The sequence below is a fragment of the Takifugu rubripes genome, chromosome 17 (genome assembly GCF_901000725.2).
Source record: "Takifugu rubripes chromosome 17, fTakRub1.2, whole genome shotgun sequence".
Classification (NCBI taxonomy): Eukaryota; Metazoa; Chordata; class Actinopteri; order Tetraodontiformes; family Tetraodontidae; genus Takifugu; species Takifugu rubripes.
The window spans coordinates 89,521-114,790 of record NC_042301.1 but is presented as its reverse complement, the minus strand read 5'-3'; the positions used below and the strand labels follow the sequence as shown (position 1 = coordinate 114,790).

Here is a 25,270-nt window from a genome sequence, read left to right as displayed (position 1 = left end):
CCGTGAGATGATGAGAGCCAGGGCTGTAGCGTGTGTGCATGCTTGTTTTCCTACACATGTGAGGTCCCACCTTCGTGGATTTAGTCGTATTTTGAGTTGCAGTCATTTTTGAGGAGCAAATATTTTTGGTCCAGTTACTTATTGCTTATTTCTTGAGTATGATATAGAATGATAATATTTTAAAGTAAGCATTAAGCATTCACTTTAGAAAATGAATGGAAGTCAATGAGAGGACCCTGCAGTTGCACGTGTGTGTGCGTGTGTGTGGTGGAGTAAGGTATCCTTTCATGCACAACCACAGGGCACCTTCACACTCTCCGTTACTGCCTGGTTTCTGTCCGTCACTCTCTCGTCGGTCCTTGATTCTTGACTTCCCTCAGCTCGTGCTCTCAGACCTTCTCACTCAGTTTTTGATCACTCTTTCACCCACTTTGACTTTGCTGGATCTTGAAGATTTCCTTTTCCTTCGGCCCTTTTTCTTTTCTTCTGCAGTGATGTCGTCTCTTCTGAGAGAGGAGATGCAGAGAGTTTTATTCAGGCCTACGAAACAGAATCTGGTGGAGTTTATAGAAATTGAGGAACCATCACAAGGAAGACATTTTCTTTGTGTGTCAGGTATTTGGCTCTCCTTTGAATTTGGCCGTCATTTCCGATGTTAATTTAATTAGGAATAAATCCGTTTCAGCATGGGTTTATGCACATTTATCCACGGTAGTTGTAATTTCATTTTAAACATGTATTTTAATTAATTATTGGAATACTTTTATCCACAGAAAAATGTTTTCATTGGTAGAGAATGTCAAGTGTTGTGCAGTTTGCCATGAAATGAGCAATGCTGGTGCCCCTGCATGGACCAACGCTTACAACCTTTTTTTCCTGCAGTAGCGAAAAACAAAATGGTGCAGTTAAGTGTTGTGCGATGTCAGATGTCTCTGACCAAAATTAAGTCCGGATCCAAAAAGTCCCGCACTAAACGCTCCCGCATACAAGACTGTTACCGAAGGACAGAGATCTGGTCACTACAAGACCTAAATCTGGTGGATGGACGGGACCCAGATGTGGTAAACAACTTATTTCAATCTTTTTCTAAAATGTTCATTGTGTATTTCTGGTCTATAAATAGCGACATAAGCAAAAACCTGAAAACAAGTCAAATGCAGCCGTTTGATCACCAGAACCTTTATAAAAACTATAGCAGTAGATTCATAATTAGGTTCACTTATATAACACATTTAAGCAGCAATTTAAAGTGCTTCACAACAGTCCGAATACATACATACATACTAAAACATGCTTTATGATGCAGGCCTCAGATATTTCTCATTAAAAATAAAATCCTAAAACACAAAACGCACCTCATGACGGGCAACCTGTGACTGTTTCTAGAAATAATTTCCCAGTTTTATCAATGCATAATTCATTCTTTGTCTCCAAGTTGCCCATTTGTGTTCATATAGCTGATATTGGGTTTAGAATTCATACCAAAATGTGTACAGTGTGTTGCAAAAAGCCTTTTTGTAAATACTTTTTTTTTTTTTTTTTTTTTACACCACCATGAGGTCATATGCACAGATTCAGTCACACTGGATGATACACACAGAACATAGGGAGCCACAGGACGATACACTTCACATTCCTAAATTCACATCGGATAATATGTAACACATGGAGCCCAGTTTTCTTCCCTATTTCATTCTGCAATCTCAAAATAAAGGTGAGAAGTTCGGTACAGTACATGTGATTTATTATATTCTTCCACTGGTTCAGCGTGGGAGAAGCCAGCGTCTGGTCATTGCTTCGCAGGACGTGCCCGTTGCAACCACTTTCTAATTCTGTGCATGTATTGTGTGGTTCTAGGATGACCCCTGCTTCCTTCTGCATTTTGACAAGGTGCGTACGGTGACAGCTATCAGCTCTTCGGCCAAGTACGCCATCGTACGAGCCCTGGTTGTTCTGAGCGACAAGTACTGTCAGAGCTCTCTAAACCTGCGAAACTTTGACTGGGCATACATCAAGCCCACCTCATTTTACTCAAATAGAGGAGACTGTGTTGTTCTCTCACAGATATGCTTCTATGCATTCAATTTGGTATGCTTGTCTATGTGTCCCGTGCCTCTGGATGCCTAATGAATTTTAACATTCATAGGTTTTGTGTGTGCACGTGTCAATCAAGGTTTGTCCATTTTAAGTCTGAGCTGATGTGAATGAAAGGTTAAGGCTTTCTTTAAAGTAACATGGCTGTTATAAAACTGTAATTTGCACCATCACCATATAATTAGTAATGTAGAAATCCAAACTACTGCAAGATAGATTAGTTTGTTTTGAATGCAGGTAAATTTACGTTCTGCTACAATTTGGTATTTGTCAACTTTGTCCTACAAAAGTATTTTTACTGTATATCCTTATTTATTCTCATGTGCTGTGGTCAAAATTTATAAGATTATCTAATGTATCACTGTCTTGCTTTCTTTTCTTTGATCATCTTCAAATGTATAACAATTGTAATTATAAGTATGACAACTTTATGACAACTTAACAAAAGGCTGTACAAATGGAACATTGAAGCTTTTCTTAAAGCTTTGAACAATAAAATGTGACAAAGTGACTCCGGGATTACAATTATTATGATTCTATATTTATTTTACTTTCCTCCCTACATAGTCACCAACAGAAATAATGATTTTACCAAATTAAATGATAATAATAATTCTTTTTAATTATAAGCGCCGTTCTAACGCTCAAGGACGTCCACCGCTTCTGGAAGCCGAGAAGGCACAAACGCTTGTTTAGTAGCCTTTACGTTTGCCTGACGAAAATGAAAAAACAAACAAGAATTACTCAAACACCAAAAAATGTTTTCCATTTTGTTTCCACAATTAAATTAGTTGTAAGTTATGGCGTACGGCTAATAAACCTGTATTTTTTGTTAACATTTCCTATTATCTTAAATATATATTTTTTTAAATCCGGCGCTGAAATGACGTACAGGGAACTCAATACATACCCCGCCAAAATTTAAGCGACAAGAGAAGAGAGCCGTAAATTCCACGGTTTGGCTGTAAACACCGTGTTTGAATTTACTGCTAATTACAGATTTCTTGTTGGAATACTACGAATCATATCTCCGGAATTTGCGGGCAGAGGGCAAACGTTGCAGGATGCACATCAAGTCTATTATCTTAGAAGGGTTCAAATCCTACGCACAGAGGACGGAGATCAACGGTTTCGACCCGCTCTTCAACGCCATCACGGGGCTGAACGGCAGCGGCAAGTCCAATATTTTGGACTCCATATGTTTCCTTCTGGGAATATCTAATCTCAGTCACGTAAGTTCGTTATATGTCATTCAGTATCGAAAGCATTAACCCTCCGTGAAAGGAGCTGACGTTGCCTTCCTGTGTTGGTTTGTTGTATCCAAAGGTGCGAGCCTCGAACCTTCAGGATTTGGTTTACAAAAACGGACAAGGAGGAATCACGAAGGCCACCGTGTCCATCACCTTTGATAACTCCAACAAAGGCGAAAGCCCTCTGGGTTTTGAAACTCATGATGAAATTACAGTCACCAGACAGGTTGAACTCCAGCGTGGATTAAGAGTCACATTTGTGAGGTTGTTGACCACACTAAATCTGTCATGATTTTTCTTTTTCCTCCTGCTGAAAGGTGGTAATTGGAGGTCGGAATAAGTACCTCATCAATGGAGTCAATGCCAACAACACCAGGGTGCAGGACCTGTTCTGCTCGGTTGGCCTCAACGTCAACAACCCCCATTTCCTCATCATGCAGGTCAGTTCTGTCTGCAGCATCTGTGCCACAAGCCTCAAGAATAGTTCACATCACGTTATATTTCCAATCCGTTAGGGGAGGATCACCAAAGTTCTCAACATGAAGCCACCAGAGGTAAACTATGAACATAGTACGCACCATTTATTGGTCAGGGATCTCCTGTTTCCGCTGAGGTTTTAGACGTACTGTCTTTTTCCAGATCCTTGCCATGATTGAAGAAGCAGCGGGGACGAGAATGTATGAATGCAAGAAGATCAGTGCTCAGAAGACGATTGAAAAAAAGGAAGCCAAGCTGAAGGAGATTCAGACAGTATGACAAACATCAGATTAAACATTTCACCAGTTTACCCCCTTTTACCTTTTAAATTGTAGCTGCTTAACTGGGTCCGTTTGTTCACCTTTTTTAAGATTTTGGACGAGGAAATCACTCCAACAATGCAGAAACTTCAAGAAGTAGGTTTGCTGCATTCGTGATGGACTTTGAGGAACGTACCTTAACCTATGACCCCTTCCATTAAACTCTGATTCTTCATAGGAACGGTCTTCGTATTTGGAGTACCAGAAGTTGATGCGTGAGATCCAGCACCTGACGCGACTCCATGTGGCCTGGTTGTTTGTGTGCGCAGAGGAAACCAAGCTGAAATCAGCAGATAACCTGAAGGTGATGCAGGACAACATCAAGAAGATGCAAGTCAGTCTTGTCGAGAACGAGAGTAAGGTCCAGGAGCTCTCGGCCCAGATTCAGGAACTCCAGAAGAAGAAGGACCAGGTATGTTGGATGGATTAGGATGTCTTTCAAACTTTAGTACGAAATGTTGTATACATATCAAACATAAGGACTGATTTGTCCTGTGTAGGAGGTGAACGGAGTATTAAAATCCCTGGAAGAGGCTCTGGCCGACGTGCAACGCGCTGATGCCAAAGTCCAGAGTGGGCTTGACATGAAAAAGCAGAATATTCAAGATGAAACCAAGAAGAGGAAGGAGCTTGTCAAGAATATGGAGGAGGTGAATGAGGAGACCTGAGAGAAACTGATTCTGACTCGTCTTGCTGTCAACATGAAGACTTTAAAAGCTTTCCTTCACATTCAGGACAAGAAGATGCTCATTGTGAAAGAGAGAGAGGTTTCCAAAGTGATGGAGCAACTTCTGGCCATGCAGGAAGAGGGACAAAAGGAGAATGCTGCGCTTGAAGTAGCAGAGAAGCACTTCAGGGCCGTGTCAGCAGGCCTGTCCACCAATGAGGATGGAGAGGAGGCCACACTAGCTGGGCAGATGATGACCTGCAAGAATGACATAAGCAAGGCAGACACAGAGGCCAAGCAGGTGGGGGCAGGAATGAGGCTGACGGGGGTGAGGCTGGCAGGAAAAGCCCTGCCGTGATGGAGGACAGGCTCCAGCCTCCTCCCGTGCCCCTCCACGGACACAGCAGACGTTTTACTCCCGTCAGTTGTGTAGAGGATTGAGATTTCCCTCCGTTCTATCGTCCACCCAGGCACAGATGGCCCTGAAACATGCTCAGGCAGAGCTGAAGACCAAACAGACTGAGATGAAGAAGATGGACAGTGGCTACAAGAAGGACCAGGACGCGCTGCGGGCCGTCAGATCCAGCAGGGAGAAACTTCAGGCCGAGCTCGACACGCTCGGCTACGAAGGTGCTGTTGATCACGGCTCCCGGTCTCTTTGTTGCGCTTTGGCCTTGATGCTTTGGTGTGTGTGCAGATGGAAAAGAGGAGAGGCTGTTGGACAAGAGACGACAACTGTCCAGAGAAGTCACCGAGCTTGGAGAGAAATACGAGCGTCTGGTGTCTCGCTTCCCTAACCTGCGCTTTGATTACAAGTAAGACGACCTTCGCGTGTGCTGCAGCGGTGGAATCTAGATGATCCAAACATCCTCAACCAATCGGTTCTGAAGATTATTCCAGTCCCTAAAGTTCACTCCCTGATCGGTCGGGCCCGTTTAGCTACGTTGGACAACTTGTGTTGCACATAGACAACTGGACATGGGAGGAAATTCAGGTTTTAAGGGCTCGTTTTTTACCAACATTACAGAAGATTTTGTCGTCCTTTGAGCTGCTAAGCTCAGCGATTAGCTTGCGTTTTGTTTTCTGAATGTTGTGATTGATGTTACTATTCCCAGGTCGAAATTGGTGTTAATGATATTAACAATACGAGTGTTTTACAAATGTGTTTTGGTTTTGTCAAAGGGACCCAGAGCGAGGATGGGACCGTAGCAAAGTGAAGGGGCTGTTGGCCAACCTGATCACCATCCAAGAGGTGTCCTACGCTACGGCTCTGGAGGTGGTTGCCGGGGGACGCCTCTATAATATTGTAGTCGACACAGAGGTGGGTGCGTTCAGGTGCCTTCTGCATTCAGCCGATCAATAATGTGCCGATCACATGACCGCTGAGTCTTCCCTCGCTAAGGTGACGGGGAAGAAGCTGCTGGAAAGAGGGGAGCTGCAGCGGAGATACACCATCATTCCCTTAAACAAGATTTCTGCCAGAACCCTTGACGACAGAGTGGTGAATACGGCCAAGAGCCTGGTGAGAGGACACCTCTGATGTTCTGACCTCAGGAGGTCCAGCACCGTGCCCCTCTAAGGTCTGTGCTCCTGTCAGGTGGGGAGGGCCAACGTCCACACGGCTCTGTCTCTGGTGGGCTACGAGGCTGACCTGCGGAAGGCCATGCAGTACGTCTTTGGCTCCACCCTGGTGTGCGACACCCTAGACAACGCCAAGAAAGTGGCTTTTGACAAGCACGTGATGACCAAGACCGTCACTCTTGGGGGGGACATCTTTGATCCGCAGGGGACCCTGAGTGGAGGTGAGAGCGTCTGCAAAGGCCTCTGGCCATTAGATGCTTTTTGTTTGAATCAAACGCATGATTTCCCTGTGTTGTTACTTCCCAGGTGCTCGTTCCCAGGCTGCATCGGTTCTGTCCAGCCTGCAGGAGCTGAAGGACGTTCGGGATGAGCTGAACAGCAAAGAGTCCCAACTTCAGGATGTTGAAGGCCAACTGACTGGTCTGAGGGCAACTGCAGACAAGTATGTAGCCGTGAGCTCCAGGTCTCTGGGCCTGTAGAGGACAGACGCGACGACGCTCCTTCTCCCCCTTCAGGTATCGGCAGCTGAAGCAGCAGTGTGAGCTGAAGGTGGAGGAGGAGCAGATTCTGCAGGCCAAACTGCAGCAGAGCTCCTTCCATCAGCAGCAGGAGGAGCTGGAGAGGCTGCGAGCGACCATCGGTGAGGAGGCGCAGACAGACTCCAGTCACCTGACTCCTCACATGCTCCTCCACTCTCCAGAACCCTGATCGCTGTGTTGCTGTTGCAGCGGACAGCGAGGAGACGTTGCGTATTACTGAGGAGGTGCACAAACGGGCGGAGGAAAAGTACCAGGTGCTGGAGAAGAAGATGAAGAACGCCGAGGCCGAGCGGGAGCAGGAGCTGAAAGCAGCACAGCAGAAGCTGACGGCCGCCAAGACCAAGGCCGACGCCTTCAACAAGGGGCTGAAGCAGAAGCAGCAGGTCAAGCAGCTCCACACTCCAAGGCTGCGGCCGGCCCGGCCCGGCCCGGCCCGGCCCGGCCCGGCCCATCTGACCCGTGGTTGGTTCTGCTGTGTTGACAGGAGTCCGATGCTGTTGCTTTGGAGCTGGAGGAGCTGCGCAGGGAGCAGGCGGGTTATGAGCAGCAGATCCAGGCTGTGGACGAAGCCATGAAGGCCATCCAGGAGCAGATCGACAGCATGGCCTGCACCGTGTCCCAGAACAAGGTGCCGCCCGGGTCCCATGACACGCTGTGTTCAACACAGGAACATTCTGGTTCTGATCCACCCCGCCCATCTCTTTAGGAGGCGGTGCGTAAAGCCCAGGAGGAGCTGACGAAGCAGAAGGAGGTGATCATGGCCCAGGACAAGGAGCTCAAGGTGAGCTCTTCGGTTGTGGGGGGGGCTTCAGAAACGAGCAGCTTCAGAGAACAGCTGATGATGTCACCTCCAGGGGAAGAGCTCGGAGGCCAATCACCTGAGGGAGCAGAACAACGAGGTCCAGCTGAAGATCAAGGAGCTGGAGCACAACATCAACAAGCACCGCAAAGACACTCAGGACGCTGCTGACAAGGTCCACCACCGCTCACCTGCTCTCACACAAGACACAAGGGGGGGTCCCAGGAGGCTCGCCACAGGTCGGAGCCTCCTGGGCCGGGGCCAGCGGGGCCTCGGCCCAGGAGGCTCGCCACGGGTCAGGGAGCCTCCTGGGCCGGGGCCAGCGGGGCCTCGGCAGCCCAGGAGGCTCGCCACGGGTCAGGGAGCCTCCTGGGCCGGGGCCAGCGGGGCCTCGGCGCTGAGAAGGTTTTGGCCTCATCTCACACAGCATCACTGCTTCTTTCTTCCCTCCTCTCCACAGGTGTCGAGGATGCTGGAGGAACACGACTGGATCCACTCCGAGCGCCAGTTCTTCGGCCAGCCCAACACTTCCTACGACTTCAAGACCAATAATCCCCGCGAGGCGAGCCAGCGCCTGAGGAAGCTGGAGGAGACCACCTCCAAGCTGGAGAGGAACGTCAACAAGAGGGCGATGAACATGCTGAATGAAACTGAGGAGAAGGTGAGCTCCGGGCTCCGGGTCAGGGGGCCCTCAGGGCCAGGGGGCCTCTCTGGGCCAGGGGGCCCTCAGGGTCAGGGGGCTCTCGGGGCCAGGGGGCTCTCGGGGCTCCGGGCCAGGGGGCCCTCGGGGCCAGGGGGCCTCTCTGGGCCAGGGGGCCCTCAGGGTCAGGGGGCCCTCAGGGTCAGGGGGCCCTCAGGGCCAGGGGGCCTCTCTGGGCCAGGGGCCTCTCTGGGTCAGGGGGCCCTCGGGGCCAGGGGGCTCTCGGGGCCAGGGGCCTCTCCGAGCTCCGGGCCAGGGGGCCCTCGGGGCCAGGGGGCTCTCGGGGCCAGGGGGCTCTCCGAGCTCCGGGCCAGGGGGCCCTCTGGGTCAGGGGGCCCTCGGGGCCAGGGGGGCTCTCCGGGCCAGGGGGCCCTCGGGGCCAGGGGGCCTCTCTGGGTCAGGGGCCTCTCCGGGTCAGGGGGCCCTCCGGGTCAGGGGGCCCTCTGGGCCAGGGGCCTCTCCGGGTCAGGGGGCCCTCTGGGCCAGGGGCCTCTCCGGGTCAGGGGGCCCTCGGGGCCAGGGGGCTCTCCGGGCCAGGGGCCCCTCTGGGTCAGGGGGCCTTCGGCGAGTCTAAATCTGTGTCCATCCTCTGCAGTACAACGACCTGATGAAGAAGAAGAGGATCGTGGAAAGCGACAAAACCAAAATCTTGCAGACCATCGAGGAGCTGGACCAGAAGAAGAACGAAGCTCTCAACGTGGCGTGGCAGAAGGTCGCCCCCCCCCCCGGTCTTTTCTGCCTGTTCTCCATTCGTTCCCGTTGTTCCCAGCACGTTCCTCTTTACCACAAAGCTCCATCCATCTTCCTCCGCAGGTCAACAAGGATTTTGGATCTATTTTCTCCACGCTGCTGCCTGGAGCCACCGCCAAGCTGGCTCCTCCCCAAGGATGTGGCGTTTTGGAGGGCCTTGAGTTCAAGGTGGCCTTGGGCACCACCTGGAAGGAGAACCTGAGTGAGCTGAGCGGGGGTCAGAGGTCAGGGAACAAACACGGGTTTGTGGGGGGGCAGATGGAGCTCCGGTGTTGCTGAGCAGCCTCGTGTGTGCAGGTCCCTGGTCGCCTTGTCCCTCATCCTGGCCATGCTGCTCTTCAAACCTGCCCCCATCTACATCCTGGACGAGGTCGACGCCGCCCTGGACCTGTCCCACACCCAGAACATCGGACAGATGCTGCGCGCACACTTTCGGCACTCTCAGGTACGTGGACGGGGGGACAGTGGACGGGGGACAGTGGTCGGGACGGGGGACAGTGGTCGGGGGGTCGGGGGACGGTGGACAGGGGGACAGTGGTCAGGGGGACGGTGGTCGGGGGGTCGGGGGAGGGGGGACAGGGGGAGGGGGAGGGGGGACAGTGGACAGGGGGATGGGGGACAGTGAACGGGGGGACAGTGGTCAGGGGGACGGGGGGACGGTGGTCGGGGGGTCGGGGGTCAGTGGTCGGGGGGGACGGTGGTCGGGGGGGACGGTGGTCCAGGATGCACACGTGACCGTGTTTAAACCCCCCCTGCAGTTCGTGGTGGTGTCCCTGAAGGACGGCATGTTCGCCAACGCCAACGTGCTCTTCAAGACCAAGTTTGTGGACGGCATGTCCACGGTGACGAGGACGGCCCTCAGCCAGAGCGACGCCAGCGTCCCTCAGAAAGCTCCTGAGAAGTCTCGACACAGGGACAGGAAGAACAGACAGCTGCTCGGCTGAACTCCGACTACCCACGACCGTCCACCTGAGCGTCCTCAGTGACATCATCATGTCTCTTCTGCTGTCCTCGTCTTCATGTCCTTCATTTTAAAACGTGTCCCTGTAAATGTTCTTGTTCATCTCTTACCCGTGACCACTTTTATAAGCGATTCTTTCCACTTTTACTAAATAAAAGCTACATTGAAGTTGTTGTCAGACGTCTCCACGTCCAACCAGCTGTGGGAGGACGATGACCAGCTGGTGTCCAGGTCCAACTTCTGGACCGCCCCAGGTTTGTGTGGCTCACTGACCCAGATGGTCAGGGAACGTTTGGACCCTTTTGGGGGAACGTTATCTCATTAGTGACATTCCGAACCTCCCAAACGGAACTTTCCCACAATATTCAAATTTTCCAAGACTGAATTTTGGGCTGTAATTAGCTGGAAAGCACAAAATTCAAAGAGGTCAAAGGTATCAGCGTTTCAGGGACCAAGAACGTTACGGTGAACTTGAGTTTGATGTTTGATGGGAAATATCAGACGTTAGACAGACACAACCCCCCCATCACACTTTCATCAGTCTGTTTTATTTCAAAACTTGACAAAACCGGCTGTTAATGTTGCAAACAGAAGAGGAGCCTTGACAGAACAGTTCACCTGGAGGGCTTCAGCAGACAGGTGCAACACAAGTCACCTGTTCAGGTGCAGGATGAGCAACAGCAGAACACGCCCCCAGGGCGGGGCTAGAGGAACCACAAACCAACACAGCTATTTATGCATCATCGGCTCCGCCCCATCCGGGGCTCCGAACCCAGCGCCGTGCCACGTTCTCCAGGTGGGATCCAGCCAAGCACAGGTCACGCTAACGTGCACAGGTCACGCTAACGTGCACGTCACCGAGAGGCGTCGGCAGCCGAGTCGTCTGATTTCAATGTGTTTGGTTTTTAGAAAGAAGAAAAGAAAAGCTGCTGTGCTCGTCCCGCTGCGCGTGCACGCGCGTGCACGTGCTCAGGGCTGACTCTGGATGCGTCTGCGCAGCTCCTGGGCCCTCTCCCTCAGCTCGGCCCGGCTGTCTGACTGCAGCGTTGCCAGAGACAGCTGCAGCTGCTCCCGGCTCCTGGAGGCCATGCACTCCCACTGCTCGCTCTCTGCAACAGCACAAACACCAGCGTTTCCACGGCAACCTCTCCAGGACAGAAATACATCATCAACTTCATGTGGAGCAAACAGCGAATGGAATGCTGAAATATGGGGGCTCGTGCAGCGACGCTTCCACGTCTCCATAGCAACGGGAGCATCTGCTGCCTCCAGACAGCTCCTCAGACCTGGCCCCAGACCTGGCCCCCCCCCCCGCCCGCCCAGCCTGGGAACGCACCTGCGGTTCGCTTCACCAGCACATCCACCACAGCCAAGGCCTCGGTCCTCACCGATGAGTAACTCTTGTTCTCTGGAGAACAAAAGAAAAGCCACATTAGAGAGGGAGCGAGCAGAGACGTGACCTTCAGGCGTCCTCACCGAGAGGGAACGTTAGAGCCCAGCAGGCGTCCGTGAAGATCTGGGACAGCGCACCCACGTCCTCGCTGCCTTTGTCCAGAAGCAACAGTCTACAAAGAGAAGGTTGGGCTGGAAACACCGGCTGGTTTGGTCTCAGGAAACAGCAGAACGTGCGTTTACCTCTGGAAGAACGCCTCCATGCACTGCAGCGCAGCGAGCTGCACTTTCCAGGTGCTCAGCTTCAGTTTCTCACACATGAGGCTGCAGAGCTCCTGCTGGAAGCACGCTGCACACAGAGAGCCGCTCGTTACCTGCTCAGGCTGGCTAACACGAGCTAACAGGAGCGAGGCGGAGCTAACATCAGCTAACAGGAGCGAGGCGGAGCTAACACAAGCTAACAGGAGCGAGGCGGAGCTAACACAAGCTAACAGGAGCGAGGCGGAGCTAACATCAGCTAACAGGAGCGGGGCGGAGCTAACATCAGCTAACAGGAGCGGGGCGGAGCTAACATCAGCTAACAGGAGCGGGGCGGAGCTAACATCAGCTAACAGGAGCGGGGCGGAGCTAACATCAGCTAACAGGAGCGAGGCGGAGCTAACATCAGCTAACAGGAGCGAGGCGGAGCTAACATCAGCTAACAGGAGCGAGGCGGAGCTAACATCAGCTAACAGGAGCGAGGCGGAGCTAACATCAGCTAACAGGAGCGGGGCGGAGCTAACATCAGCTAACAGGAGCGGGGCGGAGCTAACATCAGCTAACAGGAGCGAGGCGGAGCTAACATCAGCTAACAGGAGCGAGGCGGAGCTAACATCAGCTAACAGGAGCGAGGCGGAGCTAACATCAGCTAACAGGAGCGAGGCGGAGCTAACATCAGCTAACAGGAGCGGGGCGGAGCTAACATCAGCTAACAGGAGCGGGGCGGAGCTAACATCAGCTAACAGGAGCGGGGCGGAGCTAACATCAGCTAACAGGAGCGGGGCGGAGCTAACATCAGCTAACAGGAGCGAGGCGGAGCTAACATCAGCTAACAGGAGCGAGGCGGAGCTAACACAAGCTAACAGGAGCGAGGCGGAGCTAACATCAGCTAACAGGAGCGAGGCGGAGCTAACACAAGCTAACAGGAGCGAGGCGGAGCTAACATCAGCTAACAGGAGCGAGGCGGAGCTAACATCAGCTAACAGGAGCGAGGCGGAGCTAACATCAGCTAACAGGAGCGAGGCGGAGCTAACATCAGCTAACAGGAGCGGGGCGGAGCTAACCCGCCGGCTCCTGGATGTGTGTCAGACGGGGAACTCCCACTTACCCTGGGTCTCTGGGTTTCTGGGCCAGGACTTCCCCAGAGTCTCAAATGCACAAATCACAGCTTCTGTCTGCAGCGCCTTCTCCTTCACGTCGCCATCGTCTTCATCGTCCTCGCGGGACCTCGGCGGGCCGCCGCCACTTTCTGGGCAGCTCTGTTGGGATGTGAAAGAGCTCAGTACAGGACGTGTGGCAGCGGCGCCGGAGCGACGGGTACACGCCGACCTTCTTCAGCAGCGGGAACAGGACGGCCGCCACGGCGCCGAAGCGGTCCTCCTGGCTGCTGTGGAGCACGTCCGCGGCGCAGCGCAGGGCGGCCATCTTGTACGGCAGGTTCTCTTTGTGGCACTCCCTCAGCACGGCCTCCAGCACCTCACACACCGACGGCTGGCCGCCAGACGGCTTCTGCAGCTCTGGGCTGGACGGCCGACACACACACACCACACAACTTAGACCTGGTCTTTTGGAGGGACGTGCTCTCCGGGCTCTTACCAGCACTTGGACACCACCGATCCGATGGCCTTCAGCAGCTCCTCCTGGAACGAGAAGAAAGGCGTGAGGAGAAGCACCACGCCGCTGGTGTCTCCACCGGCCGCTCCAGTCTCACCTTCCCAGACCAGGTGCGCCCAGAAAGGCCCTGCAACAGAGCCGACAGGACCATTCCGAGGTGCGGCGCCACCAGTGAGCCCGTCTGCTCCTTGGCAACGGTTGCCATGGCAGCGGCACCCTGGGCCTTCATCTTCCAGGACTGAGACTGCAGCGCGGTCTGCGTGATGGCGATCAGCTCAGTCATGTAGAGGCGGATCCCTCCGAAGCTTCCTGTGGGGCAGCGAGATGCACCTGAGCACCGTGCTCTCCTCACACGACTCGTCCACCGGGCACAAGCGCTCACCTGGGACGTTGTCCTGCCACACCTCGGCCCACAGGGCGGCGTCACGGCCGCTCTCCTGGTCCTCGTCGGGCCCCGGGGCCTGGTGCATCCCCAGGAAGGCGAGGGGCAGAGCCACTCCCGCGTGAGCCTTCAGCACGTCGGGACTGTAGTGGCTGATGGCGTGAACGGTCAGCGCGCACGAGGACTTGTGCACCGGCTCTGAGAGGGACGCACAGGTCAGTCAAAGAGGGAAGGAGGTCAACAGGCCGACAGGAAGTCGAGTCTCTACCTTCCTTCTGCAGGTACCAGGTGCTCAGCTTCAGCAGAAGCTTCTCCACGCTGCTGTCCTTCGCCGTCTGACGGCCCAAAACAACCAGTCACACTCTGAAGGTGCCCACGAAGAGCCCGTGGGGACCACGGTACTGGTTCCCACGGGCCAAGGTACTGGTTCCCACGGGCCAAGGTACTGGTTCCCACGGGCCATGTACTTACCCTGACCAGGTGTCCCAGAGCAAACGCGTATTGCTTCTGCACCACGCTGCTTCGGTCCTGGAGCCCCGTCAGCAGCGCGCTCATCAGTTTACCTGGAAACAAGCGTCATTAAAGGTCCGGCAAGTCCAGAGAGGCGGTGGAGCGGTGCCGAGCCTCCCTGGGCAGTACCTGAGTATGGACCGAGGTCCTGTGGACACTGGACAGTGAGAGTGACCACCACACTGGCACAGCCCCCCTGGGGAGAGCAGGAGACGCACGTTAGAGCCGCTCTACCTGGACCAGCGCTCAGAGTCAGAGTCAGAGTCAGAACGGCACCGGTACCTTGGTTCCGAGGCCGACGCCGCTCCTGAGCAGCTCACAGAGGCGAGGAACCAGTTCTCCCAGCACGGACACGTCGAGGTGCTGCAGACACTGGAGAGACAGCAGCATCTGTGAGGGCGCCGCGCCATCGTGCTCGCTTCAGTGCACGTGTGCGCTCCAAGAACAGAGGCCAGCTTCAACCCCGGCCCCCGGGCCCCCCGGCCCCCGGGGCCCAACGTCCTAACCCGAACCCTTGTGGGCCCGAACGTATCCGGCCCGGCCTCAGCAACTGGCACGGACCCGGAAAGGCAACAGAAAAACCTGCCCACGTGCACCTGCACTCACCTGCAGATCTGCCACACAACACCCGTAGCAACGCTCACTCGCCCGTAGCAACGCTCACTCGCCCGTAGCAACACTCACCCGTAGCAACACTCACTCGCCTGTAGCAACGCTCACTCGCCCGTAGCAACACTCGCCCGTAGCAACACTCGCCCGTAGCAACACTCGCCCGTAGCAACGCTCACTCGCCTGTAGCAACGCTCACTCACCCGTAGCAACACTCGCCCGTAGCAACACTCGCCCGTAGCAACACTCGCCCGTAGCAACACTCGCCCGCCCGGAGCAACACTCACCCGTAGCAACACTCACCCGTAGCAACACTCACCCGTAGCAACACTCACCCGCCCGTAGCAACACCCACCCGTAGCAACACCCACCCGTAGCAACACTCACCCGTAGCAACACTCACCCGTAGCAACACTCACCCGTAGCAACACTCACCCGTAGCAACACTCGCCCGTAGCAACACCCACCCGTAGCAGCTGATTCTACATTTTACAGCAGACTGATTATGTTACGCTCATAAAAAGGCCCAGATATGCTGTTAGGGAGCACGTGAACTTAGGAAGCGAGAACTTTGGACCCGTGTTCTGCGACAGCAGCCACATCCATCCCATAAACACACGCAGCATTAGTTTGCGTTACCATGTTAATGGTCTCCATCATTGGTGAAGACTTGGCAGCACTCAGCCGGGCAGCATCCATGGCACTCTGGAGAAACAGGCACAGGCCTCAGATTTGGACCCGTGAGAGACCAACCAGAACTCAGGTGCTCAGACCCACCTTTTCTTGTTCTGTGGCTCTGAGACTCAGATAGTTGAGGACCTGGGGCTCCAGGGTACTGAGGGCCTCCAGCAGGGCTGGGATCAGCCGGGGGGCATGGGGCTTGAGCCTGGGACCAGCGGTTTTGCTGATCTTCACCAGGGTCTGGATACTAGGAGCAAAGACAGCAGAAGTTGGTGCCCACAGACCGAGCTTTGGTACCAGGACCCACCGGAGCTCAGGGTCACTCAAGTCTGGAGGATTGACATTGTGCCAAAACGTTGGCTGCACTTTAGCGTCATTAACAATAAAGCTAGAAGAGCACCCAATAACTGGACACAGACGGAACCAGCGTGATGTCGGACTTATTCTCTGAGCCGACTTCAGCGCCTGAAGGTACGGAAGTGTTACCTGAGCGAGCGGACCTCCGCCACGTTGCTCAGGACGCCTTTCTCCAGGAGGGTCGGTAGGACCACAGCCACGGTCCTCTGGGCTGCAGAGCCCGTGGACTCGCACATACGTGTGCACACCTGCACACACACACACACACACACACACACACACACACACACACTCAGAGCTCTGCCTCAAACACGGACCTGAACCCACAACCGGTCTGGACCCACCTTACTGAGGGTCTTCAGCGCCAGGTCTGCTGCCTTCCTCACGGACTCCTGAAATATGACAGAACCATCAAACATCACAAGTCTTGCAGGTCTGCTAACGAGCACGTTTCTGACGTCGCCACCTTTATGTCGTCGAGGACTCTGAACAGCGTTTCCCAGATCTCTGCGAGGTGATCGATGAGGTCATCCGCTTGTCGCCCTCGGACCAGGTCGTTGAGGGCCAAGCAGCTGAGGGGAGGAAGAGAGTGGATCAGAAACACACGAGCACTCGGTGAGCGTGGAGCCGCTACGATGCCGCTCAGATCAGGTCTGAACCCGGTCTCTGGGTCAGAGTAGAAGCCCAACGAGATGACAGCAACTGTCTAGAAGGGCAGCAGGTTCTGCTTTACCTGGACTCACGCACTCTCCAGGTGTTACTGGTCAAATTAGAAATGACATCCTGGAGGATCTCCTTCAGGTACTTGTCCACCTGTAGCGACAACACTCATTCAGCTCCTGATTAAACTACAGGTGTTTGTCTTGGAGCAGGAGCCCAAAAGCCCTACCAGGGTCTTATCTGTGACCAGCGCGTCCCAGATGCTGGTCATGGCCTGCCGAATGCTCAGGTTAGGGTCAAACTGGTAGCGATACAGACGAGGCACCAGCTGGGGCAGGAAGGGAGCCAGCTGCTCCCCGGCCTTCGCTGCAATCATGTGGAAGCCAAAAGCTGCACCCTGAACGTGGGGTCAGAGGGGAGGACGGGTTAGACGGGCCCAGGGAACGCCGGGCCAGCCGTGAGACGGCCGAGGCACGAGCAGCATACCTTCCGGGAGTTCCACATGGCGTGATGATTGGCCAGGTTCATGAACTTATAAACCAGGTCTGGCTGGTTCAGGTCGCTTGCCAGCGAGCAGAGTTCTTTGTAGGTGGTCAAGCCGTGGCTCCAGAAACAATGGGGAGACCACCAGATCTTACAACTCAGGAACAAAATCTGCAGTAAAAGTGTTGAATATCACCTGGTACTCACCCGTCTGGGGTCTTCCCCAGACCTTCTCCCTGAAACACCTCAGTGTTCTCTGAGAGCGCATGTTTCACTCTGTCCACAAACACAAACACCAACCTAAGAAGCTTCCAGGAAAAGGCCGGAACAACAACAACAACAACAACAACATGAACGAACCTTTTGCCAGTCATGAGTGTTTCCACCAAGGTGGACACCAGTTCCTGCTGGTCATGCTCCCCCCCCATCTCATAAACCAGAGCCAAGCCCTTAGAGGCCACATCCTGGCTCAGCTCTGGAGGAAAGCACACAGGAGACTAATGAAGCCATAATTCCACACCGCTCGGTCAGTAAGTGGCAGAACTCGTCTCACCATCGGGCTCGGACAGGACAGAGATGAAGGCCACCTGAATCTGCTTCAGATGGGACTGGAGGAGGAAAGAGAGAGAAGAAAGCCGTGCACGTCACCCCTATTGATTAGATCAGCTTAGACCAGTGTTGGGAGTTACTGCAGCCTCACCAGCTGCCTCCAGTACAAGAACCCACCGTTATTTCCTTGTGTTGACTCAGTTTCTTCACCAGGGAAAGCAGCCAGATGCAGGCTGCCTGCCGCACATGTGGGTTCTGGCTGCAGATATATTTGGACAGGATGGAGTTGAGGACCCAGGGAACCACGTCGTTGTTTTTCAGATCTAAATATGATCAGTGGGAGAAGAGAAATGAAGTAAAAATAACAACAACATATTTGAACATATGTGACCTCTGGTCAGGTGACTGCATCGCCACTGTCCTCAGGACAGAAACACCCCAGAGACGTACTGTGTGGCGGGCTGTACTGGTCCTCGGTGCAGGTCCAAGGATCCCTGGCAGCTCCAGATCTGGTGCCTACAGAAGCACTGCTGATGGCCTCACCAACTGTGAACTGAAGCTCCACCTGTTTGGCCTGGAGCGCCAGAAAAAGAGGAAAAAGACTAGAACATTTGACTACAAAGACATTAAAAAATGAAAGTCTCCCTCAACAAAAGTACCGGACCATATTAAAGACTCCTCACCAATTTACAGTGACATTAAAGCACCGTTCACACGTGAGACAAAGGCACGTGCACACTCCTTTAACCTGCTTTAGCCACCGAGACAGCGAGCTGAAGGAGCAGCCTGCCATCTGATACTGAACATGCACCTCGTTAACCCGTCATGTGACACCTACAGTGATTCCCACTTCCCACCTGGACAGAACTGCAAACTGGGGAATGAGTGTGGACTTCAGGGAGTCAGGTGTGATTTCAGACCAAAAGGTGGGTGAGAACAACGTTTAAATGGCAGGTGGAGAAGGAAGTTCTGATCCAGACCTCTACAGAATCCATGAGGCCCTGCAGCAGCTTCTTCTGGTGAGGAAAAGCTCCATCGCCCACAGGGAGGTGCCCTAATGTCTGGATCGATCGCTCCTTCATCTGCATCCACACAATTGTGGGGGAAAGACGACAGAAACCACTTTAGGTAAGACGGGACATTCCTGCTCGTTGATGAAGCTCGTTTACCTTCGTGCTCTCTTTTCCCGAGGGAATACGAGCCAGCAGGTTCTTCACCATCGACAGCTTTGTGAACCCCTCGCCCTCCGCGGAGATCAGCAAGGGGCCATTCCGTGCTATTTCTCCCAGAGCTGTACATGCTGCTATCGCTAGCAGTGCACTGCTGCTGTCGAGGAAGGAGCCTGAACGGGCGCAGAGGGTGGTGATTCACAGGAGGCAGTGATAATTAACCAATCGTTACCCGTCCTACTGATAAACCACATCAAAATGGCACCAGAGCCTTGTCCTGTAACTCCATACCAATAGTTTTGGTGGCCATGGGAAGGAGGTCGCCATGCTCTTGATCTGGGATTTTTATTGGTTTTCCCTCTTCTGCTGTAGAGTCACAACCTTTTTTCTTGCTCATATATCTTCCCACCATGTAGCCGAGAGCCAAGATGGCCCCGTGTTGAGTCTCAGGACTCTGTTTGGTAAAGATATCGTCATGGAAGGTAGAGAGCACAAGAGGGGCACAAAGCCTGATGAAGACAGGGTGTCGTACATGGTTGTCTTTGGTGATTTTTACTAGGTTGTGAACCGCCGCCTGCAGCTCGTTGCCAGTCATGGTGGAGATGACCAGGGCATACAGCTGGGCCGCCAGCTCCCTCATGTCCTCCTTATTTGTGTTCATCAGACTCTGGGGGAGGAACGATTGGGAACAGAACACGTGGTCAGCCTGAACGCTGTCCTGGTATTTAACAGGTTTCCAAACCATATATTTAACTAACCAGAGGTACAAATACTCACTTTAATCCAGTCGATTCTATCAACAAACCTTGGGGCCAGTTTCTCGGGGCAGACAGAAACTACTTCGAGCAGACAATACATTACTGGAATTCCTGTGGAGACACAACAGAGCGATGTGACGTATACACGAGAGCTGAATGAAATGCTAACAGTTAAATGATTGAGCCAGTTTAAGGTCTCACCTCCCACAGCTGATAGCAGTTGCTGCAGAAGATCCATGTAGACATGAACCGGGTTAGCCTCAGCACCTTTGGACCCTGAAGGATGAGGTTCTGATGACAGCAGGGTATGAACATAGCGGCCGATGGCTGGAGCGTCGTCCTGCATATCGGCCAGGCGTGCTGACGTGGGCGAAGCCCCGGCACTGTAAGCTAAACACATCCTCAGGTAGAGAACGATCTGGGAGAGAGGGAACATATCGGCTTGGGTAAGAAATGCTACTTCCCCAAGTATTCATTAGAATTCACCTCTTCATCAATACATTTATATTGTGTTTACCTCCCCAAATGCTGAGGGGTTGAAAGGAATCGTGGAAGTTCCAACGATATACTTCGCTGGAGTCTTGATCCTCTGAGCCGCCTGAATAAAACAAGCCCAAACATGAAGCCTCAGGGCAGAGCTTCCGGCTCCTGACATGAATGAGCTACAACACCCAGACGGACCTTCTCTTGCACATAGGCCACCATGTCGGGGAATGATGGCATCGGCTTTTTGTCTTCTTTCTCTCGACGAACAGTGGAAAAGGTTCTCAGCACCCTCTGGGCCTCCCCAGACACTTCTTCCCTTCTGAAACAGAAAAAGCAATATGACGGAAATGAGTCCGTCTTACGTTTTGTGTGTGTTTTGTGTGCGTTTTGTGTGCGTTTTGAGATGACTTACGGGTCTCCAGCTGCCAGGAGCAGCAGGTACCTTGATGGCACGTGGTCAGGAGCAAACACGTTGCTGGCAAACTTCATGGCCACCTGGCGCACCTGCACCTCAGGCTGGACAAAGACGATAATTGAGTTACCCTCTTTTTCTATTTAAACCAGGTGAACCAAGTGGCTTTATTACAAGTGTTCACTCACTTTTCCAATGTAAGCAGCCACCAGAGCTTCCATTAGGTTCAACAGCGCCCCCTGCAGGTTGGCATACGCTCCCACCATCATGGACAACGCTTCCTGTATCGCAAGTCGGACATCAGCCTCTTCCTGTTGGGGATTCCATCGAGTTCATGTCAATGTGGAGAAGCATGGGGTTAAGCAACAGAAGCTTGGTAAAGACAGGCGGAGCAATAATACAGCCTTTTCTCTTTCACTGTGTTTTCTATCACGCACCTTGCACATGGACTCAAAAAACTGCTGGACAAGTGCAATGTCCTTGGTGAACAGCTGTGGCATGCGGCTGCAGGAGACAAAGTAAGCCTTTTTAATCACAAACTCCTTCTGTCTACCAAAGTGACAATGAATAAAGTAATTCTCGTTGCACACCTTGACAGTTTTCCAACAGCCGAATAAGCAACACATAGCAACTTAGGATCCTGGAACAACAAGTTGTGCTGTTTTACATCAGAAATAAATGTTTGATCCTGAAGTTTTGATTGTGTCTGTCATTGTTTTACCTCCTTGTATTCATTGATGAGCTTGGTAAGACCATTGAGCAGCATCAGTCCCAAGGGTTTATTAGTGTCAGGACATCTGAAAAACGTTAACAGGCCATTTTTAGAAGCCCCAGATCAAGCAGGAACGCATGGACGAGGGCTTGGAAATGCTTACACCATGCAGATGTGGTGGACAAACTGCAGCGTGAGTGACAGCAGCTTGTTGTTGGTGTTCGCTCCAAACAGGCCGTCATACACCACCTATTGAGAGAAGGAAAGGAATCACAGGTGTTCTGTAGCGACCATCCAACATCGAGAGGGTTTTTACCCCAGGAGCAGACGGAACGCACCTGGATGTTGGCAGGAAAGCACTCCGCAGCCAGACGGGAGCGTAAAAGGTGTGGCAGGATCTTCATCTTGACCCTGGTGCTGACCGGCTCGTGCTTCAGCTCTTGCTTCACGTTGCCAGCCTAATGGGCAGAGAGTGAGCCCGTCAACGAGGAGGTTACGTTTCAAGAGAAACCTTCGCCCTTCCAAACCTTGGTTTTGAGAGGGACGTCGCCCAGATAAATCTTGTACATCTTGTTGATGATAACAGGATTATTCCAATCGATGATGCTGGAAAAGAATGAAAAATGATGAACAATCATCTGAACGTTTGTGCTCGTGTCATTTCAATCTTAAGGATTCAACCACGGACTAAACAATCCTCCTGATTCTGGACCCTTTTCTGTGTGAACATTCATTATGGATCTGGTTTCATCCTTATTCTGTTGAGATCAACTCATGGATTAGTGCAGCCCCGTCGTATTAAAGGCCAACGAAACGCTCTTTTGGATGTCGTCCGAATAATGTTTTAAATGTATAAAACTGATATTTAGGGAGACATAATTTCTTTATGAATCAAAGGTGAGCGTCAGGAGTGGTGACCTGGGCCCGTCTCCCCGTACCTCTGCTTGCTCTTCAGCTCCAGGTCTGCTGCAGTCGCCACACTGTGGCGGGTGTCACTCGACGCCATCACCAGGTGCACCACTGTCTCCACCTCTGGAACTTGTTTGGCTTCAATGAACTTCACGATGCCCAGCTTACACTGTTGAGCAGAAGGGAGCGTCAAGCATGATCATGGGTCATCAGCGCCCTCCTCTGGCTCTACCTGTTCCAGCTGCTCAGCGCTCCACTGGGCCTCTCCAATCACTCTCTTGACAGCATATACACTCATGCCTGGGGGAGGCTGGGGGAGGCCCTGGCCCGCAGCGCTCACAGCCCCCTCTACAGGACCTCCTTGGGAGGAAGAGGGAGCCGGGCGAGTCGGGGATTCGTTCAGCACGAACCTAAAAATGCAAAGAGAGAAACAAAAACACGAGCTTAGATTCTGTAAATGTTCAACGGCTTCATCAGGAACCGTCGCCCAACTCAGCAGCGACCTACCCGTAAGGCATCAGCAGAACGTCCAGCATGAACTCCAGCAGCAGCTGCACGGTCTTCGGCCTCTCGGTCAGGTTAAAGAGGGAGGAGTTCTTGGAGGGGTCAGCAGGATACTTCATGTGATAGAGAGTGGGCACCAACAGGTGCATCAGGCTGGGGGAGAGGAGGCTGCAGTGGTGAGGACAGCGAGGACGGCCTGGAGCACCGCGCGTGTGTGTGCGTGTGTGTGTGTGTGCGTCTGTGCGTGTGCGTGCACGAGCGTGGGCCCACCTGTCCTGCTGCGGCTGTGGTTTGCCTTCCATGGCGGTGAGGAGGGTGGGGGCCAGCTCGCACTGTTTGCCCACCTCCAAACGAGGGTAGCCCATTTTGATGTAGATGATGGTGAAATTCTACAAATGACAATAATTCAACAGTCTCGTCATTTAGCTCTGGACTCACCAGTGTGGCGAGGTCACCAGTGTGGCGAGGTCACCAGTGTGGCGAGGTCACCAGTGTGGCGAGGTCACCAGTGTGGCGAGGTCACCAGTGTGGCGAGGTCACCAGTGTGGTGAGGTCACCAGTGTGGCGAGGTCACCAGTGTGGTGCATCTTATGAAATCAACAAGTTCATTCATTCAGCTCATGTCAGGAATGTTGTGATAGCATCTTTTTTTTAAATAAAAATCTAAATTGTTTACAGTCAGGGACATGTTCAGTCAGAACTGTGGCTGGAGCAGCACCAGGGACGTGACGTTACCGTGACGAAGGAGGCGGCTGCAGGGTCCTGGTACTGGACCAACAGGGTTTCCACCGGCAGCTGGATCTTTGGTCGGCTTTTGATGCGCTTGTTCAGGTGGACCAACAGCTCCATCACCTGGACACGAGGCACAGACAGTGTTCTCAGGAGAACCACAGACCACTCAGGAGAACCACAGACCACTCAGGAGAACCACAGACCACTCAGGAGAACCACAGACCACTCAGGACAACCACAGACCACTCAGGAGAACCACAGACCACTGCTGACTGACACGTGCAAACAGAGGTCGACTCTCCAAGCATGTTTGAATGGGAGGAACCTGCAGACCAGCTCTACCTCTGCCCCCCCCCCCCCCCCCCCCCCCCCCCTTTACAGGGAGGACCCCCCCCCCCCACACACACACTCTGGGTGTGTGACGTCATGCTGCACTCCAGATGGAATGGCACCCTTAGATCTTCACTAAAGATAGAAGCTGCTATCAAAAATGGTGAATCTTGCTTATTTAAGCGACAGTTGGTTCCAAAAATACCAAAAAGGTCGGCAGGTGACCATTAAATGTGGGGACTCGCGTATTCACGTTTGAGAGCAGACGCAGCGTGAACTCTGCACGTGAGGGAGAAGCAAAAGATTTTAGATGAATATGAAGGCGACGGCCAGGAAACCCACAAACTAGGAAACAATCAGAGTGAAGCAACAGAGAATAAAAGAAAGTAGCAAAGGAAGAAACTCAACAGCCAAAACAGATTTAAGACAAAATGAAGAAAGAAACAGACAGAAAATGCAAATGTACATGCATCATCCAACCGGACCACCCCCCCCCCCCACACACACACACGTCTCCATCAACACACACTGGTCCCCCCACACACACACACACACCCCGAGGGTCAACAGCCGCTCTGTGCACGTTTAAAACCCAAGATCCTCCTGTGTGAGGAGCACGAATCCTGCTGGGATGGGAATAAAGATGAGAGATCTCCGAGCTTTTCCACACCCACTCACTTTCTTTCGGACCCCCTCCTGGACACTGGAGAGCTTGAGGAGCACCGGGGGCAGGAACTTGGAGATGATGTCCTGGAGCTGCTCGTCGGTTTCAGCATGGCCCAGGCGAAGGAACACACGTTCCAGCTGGTCTGTGACACACACACACACACACACACACACACACACACACACACACACACACACACACACACACACGTTTCAGCTGATCTGTTAAACACACACATTTACCAGGCCGATCGACCCCTACTTAAGGTGGCATAAAGGAAGCTTTTAAAGTGCGCATCCACTAATTAAGGAGCCGACGCTTTAACAGCGGCTCTTCCAGACAGTCAGACCAGAGAAGAGCCACATGGGAGCCGCTTCGATCGCAGGGGCTCCCGGGGAGGCTTCGCCCGGCTCCCGGGGAGGCTTCGCCCGGCTCCCGGGGAGGCTTCGCCCGGCTCCCGGCTCTCTCCGTGGGCACGGCTCATCGTGACCACCGCTAGCACCCCCTGACACAACCACATCTCCGGCTTTAGACAACTTCTGACAACACGTAAACCCAAACGCGAAGGCTCCGAAATATCGCTTTACCAAAATAAGCCAAGCAAAGCTGTAAAAATGACAGAATCTCAATGTCCTGATGTCGGTTTCATTTCGACAATGACTGGGCAGGCGGCCTCCTGCGTTAGCACTGCTAGCTAGGCTAGTGAGTAGCTATCTGACGTTCCTTCAGAGAGTTCCCCTTTCCTAACAAAAATAAGCCTAATAGTCACTTGGAAAGGCGGGTTTTAGTCAGGGAGGCTGTTGGAATTTCGACCGTGTAGATTTTAAAACGCGAAATAATCCGAAATATCGCAGAGAAACTTACTGAGTTCATCCTGAGCAGCCATATTCGCGGCGACTCAACGGCGCCCCCTCAGTCCGCGGGGCGTCACTGCACCTGCGGTCCGACCGTTGCTGAT

At 53.1% G+C, this 25,270-nt stretch overlaps 3 protein-coding genes across 4 annotated transcripts; 2 read left to right on the top strand and 1 right to left on the bottom strand.

Moving 5' to 3' along the window:
* The first annotated feature begins 290 nt into the window (after positions 1–290).
* On the top strand, positions 291–2,783 carry exoc1l (exocyst complex component 1 like). The gene is made up of 3 exons (XM_011617512.2): positions 291–615; positions 883–1,061; positions 1,858–2,783. Exons 1-3 carry the CDS (start codon positions 495–497, stop codon positions 2,125–2,127), a joined length of 570 nt encoding a protein of 189 aa, XP_011615814.1. The 5' UTR covers positions 291–494; the 3' UTR covers positions 2,128–2,783.
* A 375-nt stretch (positions 2,784–3,158) lies between these two features.
* On the top strand, positions 3,159–10,121 carry smc2 (structural maintenance of chromosomes 2). The gene is given in 25 exon segments (NM_001032624.1): positions 3,159–3,326; positions 3,421–3,570; positions 3,662–3,784; positions 3,860–3,898; positions 3,984–4,094; positions 4,193–4,237; positions 4,320–4,553; positions 4,642–4,791; positions 4,876–5,109; positions 5,279–5,438; positions 5,506–5,623; positions 5,991–6,129; positions 6,211–6,330; positions 6,406–6,610; positions 6,696–6,831; positions 6,905–7,029; positions 7,118–7,311; positions 7,413–7,556; positions 7,635–7,709; positions 7,783–7,902; positions 8,188–8,388; positions 9,023–9,139; positions 9,241–9,401; positions 9,475–9,622; positions 9,936–10,121. Coding segments are annotated over 25 exon segments (3,603 nt in total).
* A 543-nt stretch (positions 10,122–10,664) lies between these two features.
* ecpas (Ecm29 proteasome adaptor and scaffold) lies at positions 10,665–25,198 on the bottom strand. 2 transcript variants are annotated; one of them, XM_029850205.1, is made up of 49 exons: positions 25,177–25,198; positions 24,324–24,454; positions 23,319–23,435; positions 22,854–22,972; positions 22,587–22,736; positions 22,312–22,489; positions 22,109–22,248; positions 21,698–21,776; positions 21,509–21,628; positions 21,334–21,419; positions 21,180–21,255; positions 21,049–21,098; positions 20,896–20,962; positions 20,647–20,769; positions 20,459–20,562; positions 20,242–20,365; positions 20,078–20,158; positions 19,762–19,978; positions 19,580–19,671; positions 19,335–19,469; positions 19,094–19,256; positions 18,803–18,975; positions 18,614–18,715; positions 18,084–18,207; positions 17,811–17,956; positions 17,638–17,692; positions 17,445–17,559; positions 17,292–17,360; positions 17,088–17,205; positions 16,831–16,998; positions 16,675–16,754; positions 16,408–16,513; positions 16,286–16,333; positions 16,071–16,189; positions 15,681–15,831; positions 15,543–15,608; positions 14,577–14,666; positions 14,424–14,490; positions 14,256–14,347; positions 14,053–14,119; positions 13,785–13,982; positions 13,500–13,711; positions 13,385–13,428; positions 13,118–13,310; positions 12,897–13,047; positions 11,774–11,879; positions 11,615–11,703; positions 11,475–11,546; positions 10,665–11,247 (listed from the first exon to the last, which is right to left on the bottom strand). In XM_029850205.1, exons 1-49 carry the CDS (start codon positions 25,196–25,198, stop codon positions 11,108–11,110), a joined length of 5,535 nt encoding a protein of 1,844 aa, XP_029706065.1. In that variant the 3' UTR covers positions 10,665–11,107. The 2 variants fall into 2 exon arrangements, with proteins under 2 accessions (XP_029706065.1, XP_029706066.1); XM_029850206.1 differs by lacking the exon at positions 15,543–15,608.
* Between the last annotated feature and the right edge of the window lie 72 nt (positions 25,199–25,270).

What these genes read in the sequence shown, in the direction of transcription:
- ecpas (XM_029850205.1), bottom strand. Translation starts at nt 25,198, where the DNA reads ATGGCTGCTCAGGATGAACTCA. An exon ending in TGGTCACAGATAAGACCCTG is followed by an intron (nt 16,755 to 16,830) that starts GTAGGGCTTTTG and finishes TTGTCGCTACAG; the next exon opens with GTGGACAAGTACCTGAAGGA. An exon ending in GGACCTCGGTCCATACTCAG is followed by an intron (nt 14,348 to 14,423) that starts GTACTGCCCAGG and finishes GCTTGTTTCCAG; the next exon opens with GTAAACTGATGAGCGCGCTG.
- exoc1l (XM_011617512.2), top strand. Translation starts at nt 495, where the DNA reads ATGTCGTCTCTTCTGAGAGAGGAGATGCAGAGAGTTTTATTCAGGCCT. An exon ending in ACATTTTCTTTGTGTGTCAG is followed by an intron (nt 616 to 882) that starts GTATTTGGCTCT and finishes TTTTTCCTGCAG; the next exon opens with TAGCGAAAAACAAAATGGTG. An exon ending in ATGGACGGGACCCAGATGTG is followed by an intron (nt 1,062 to 1,857) that starts GTAAACAACTTA and finishes GTGTGGTTCTAG; the next exon opens with GATGACCCCTGCTTCCTTCT.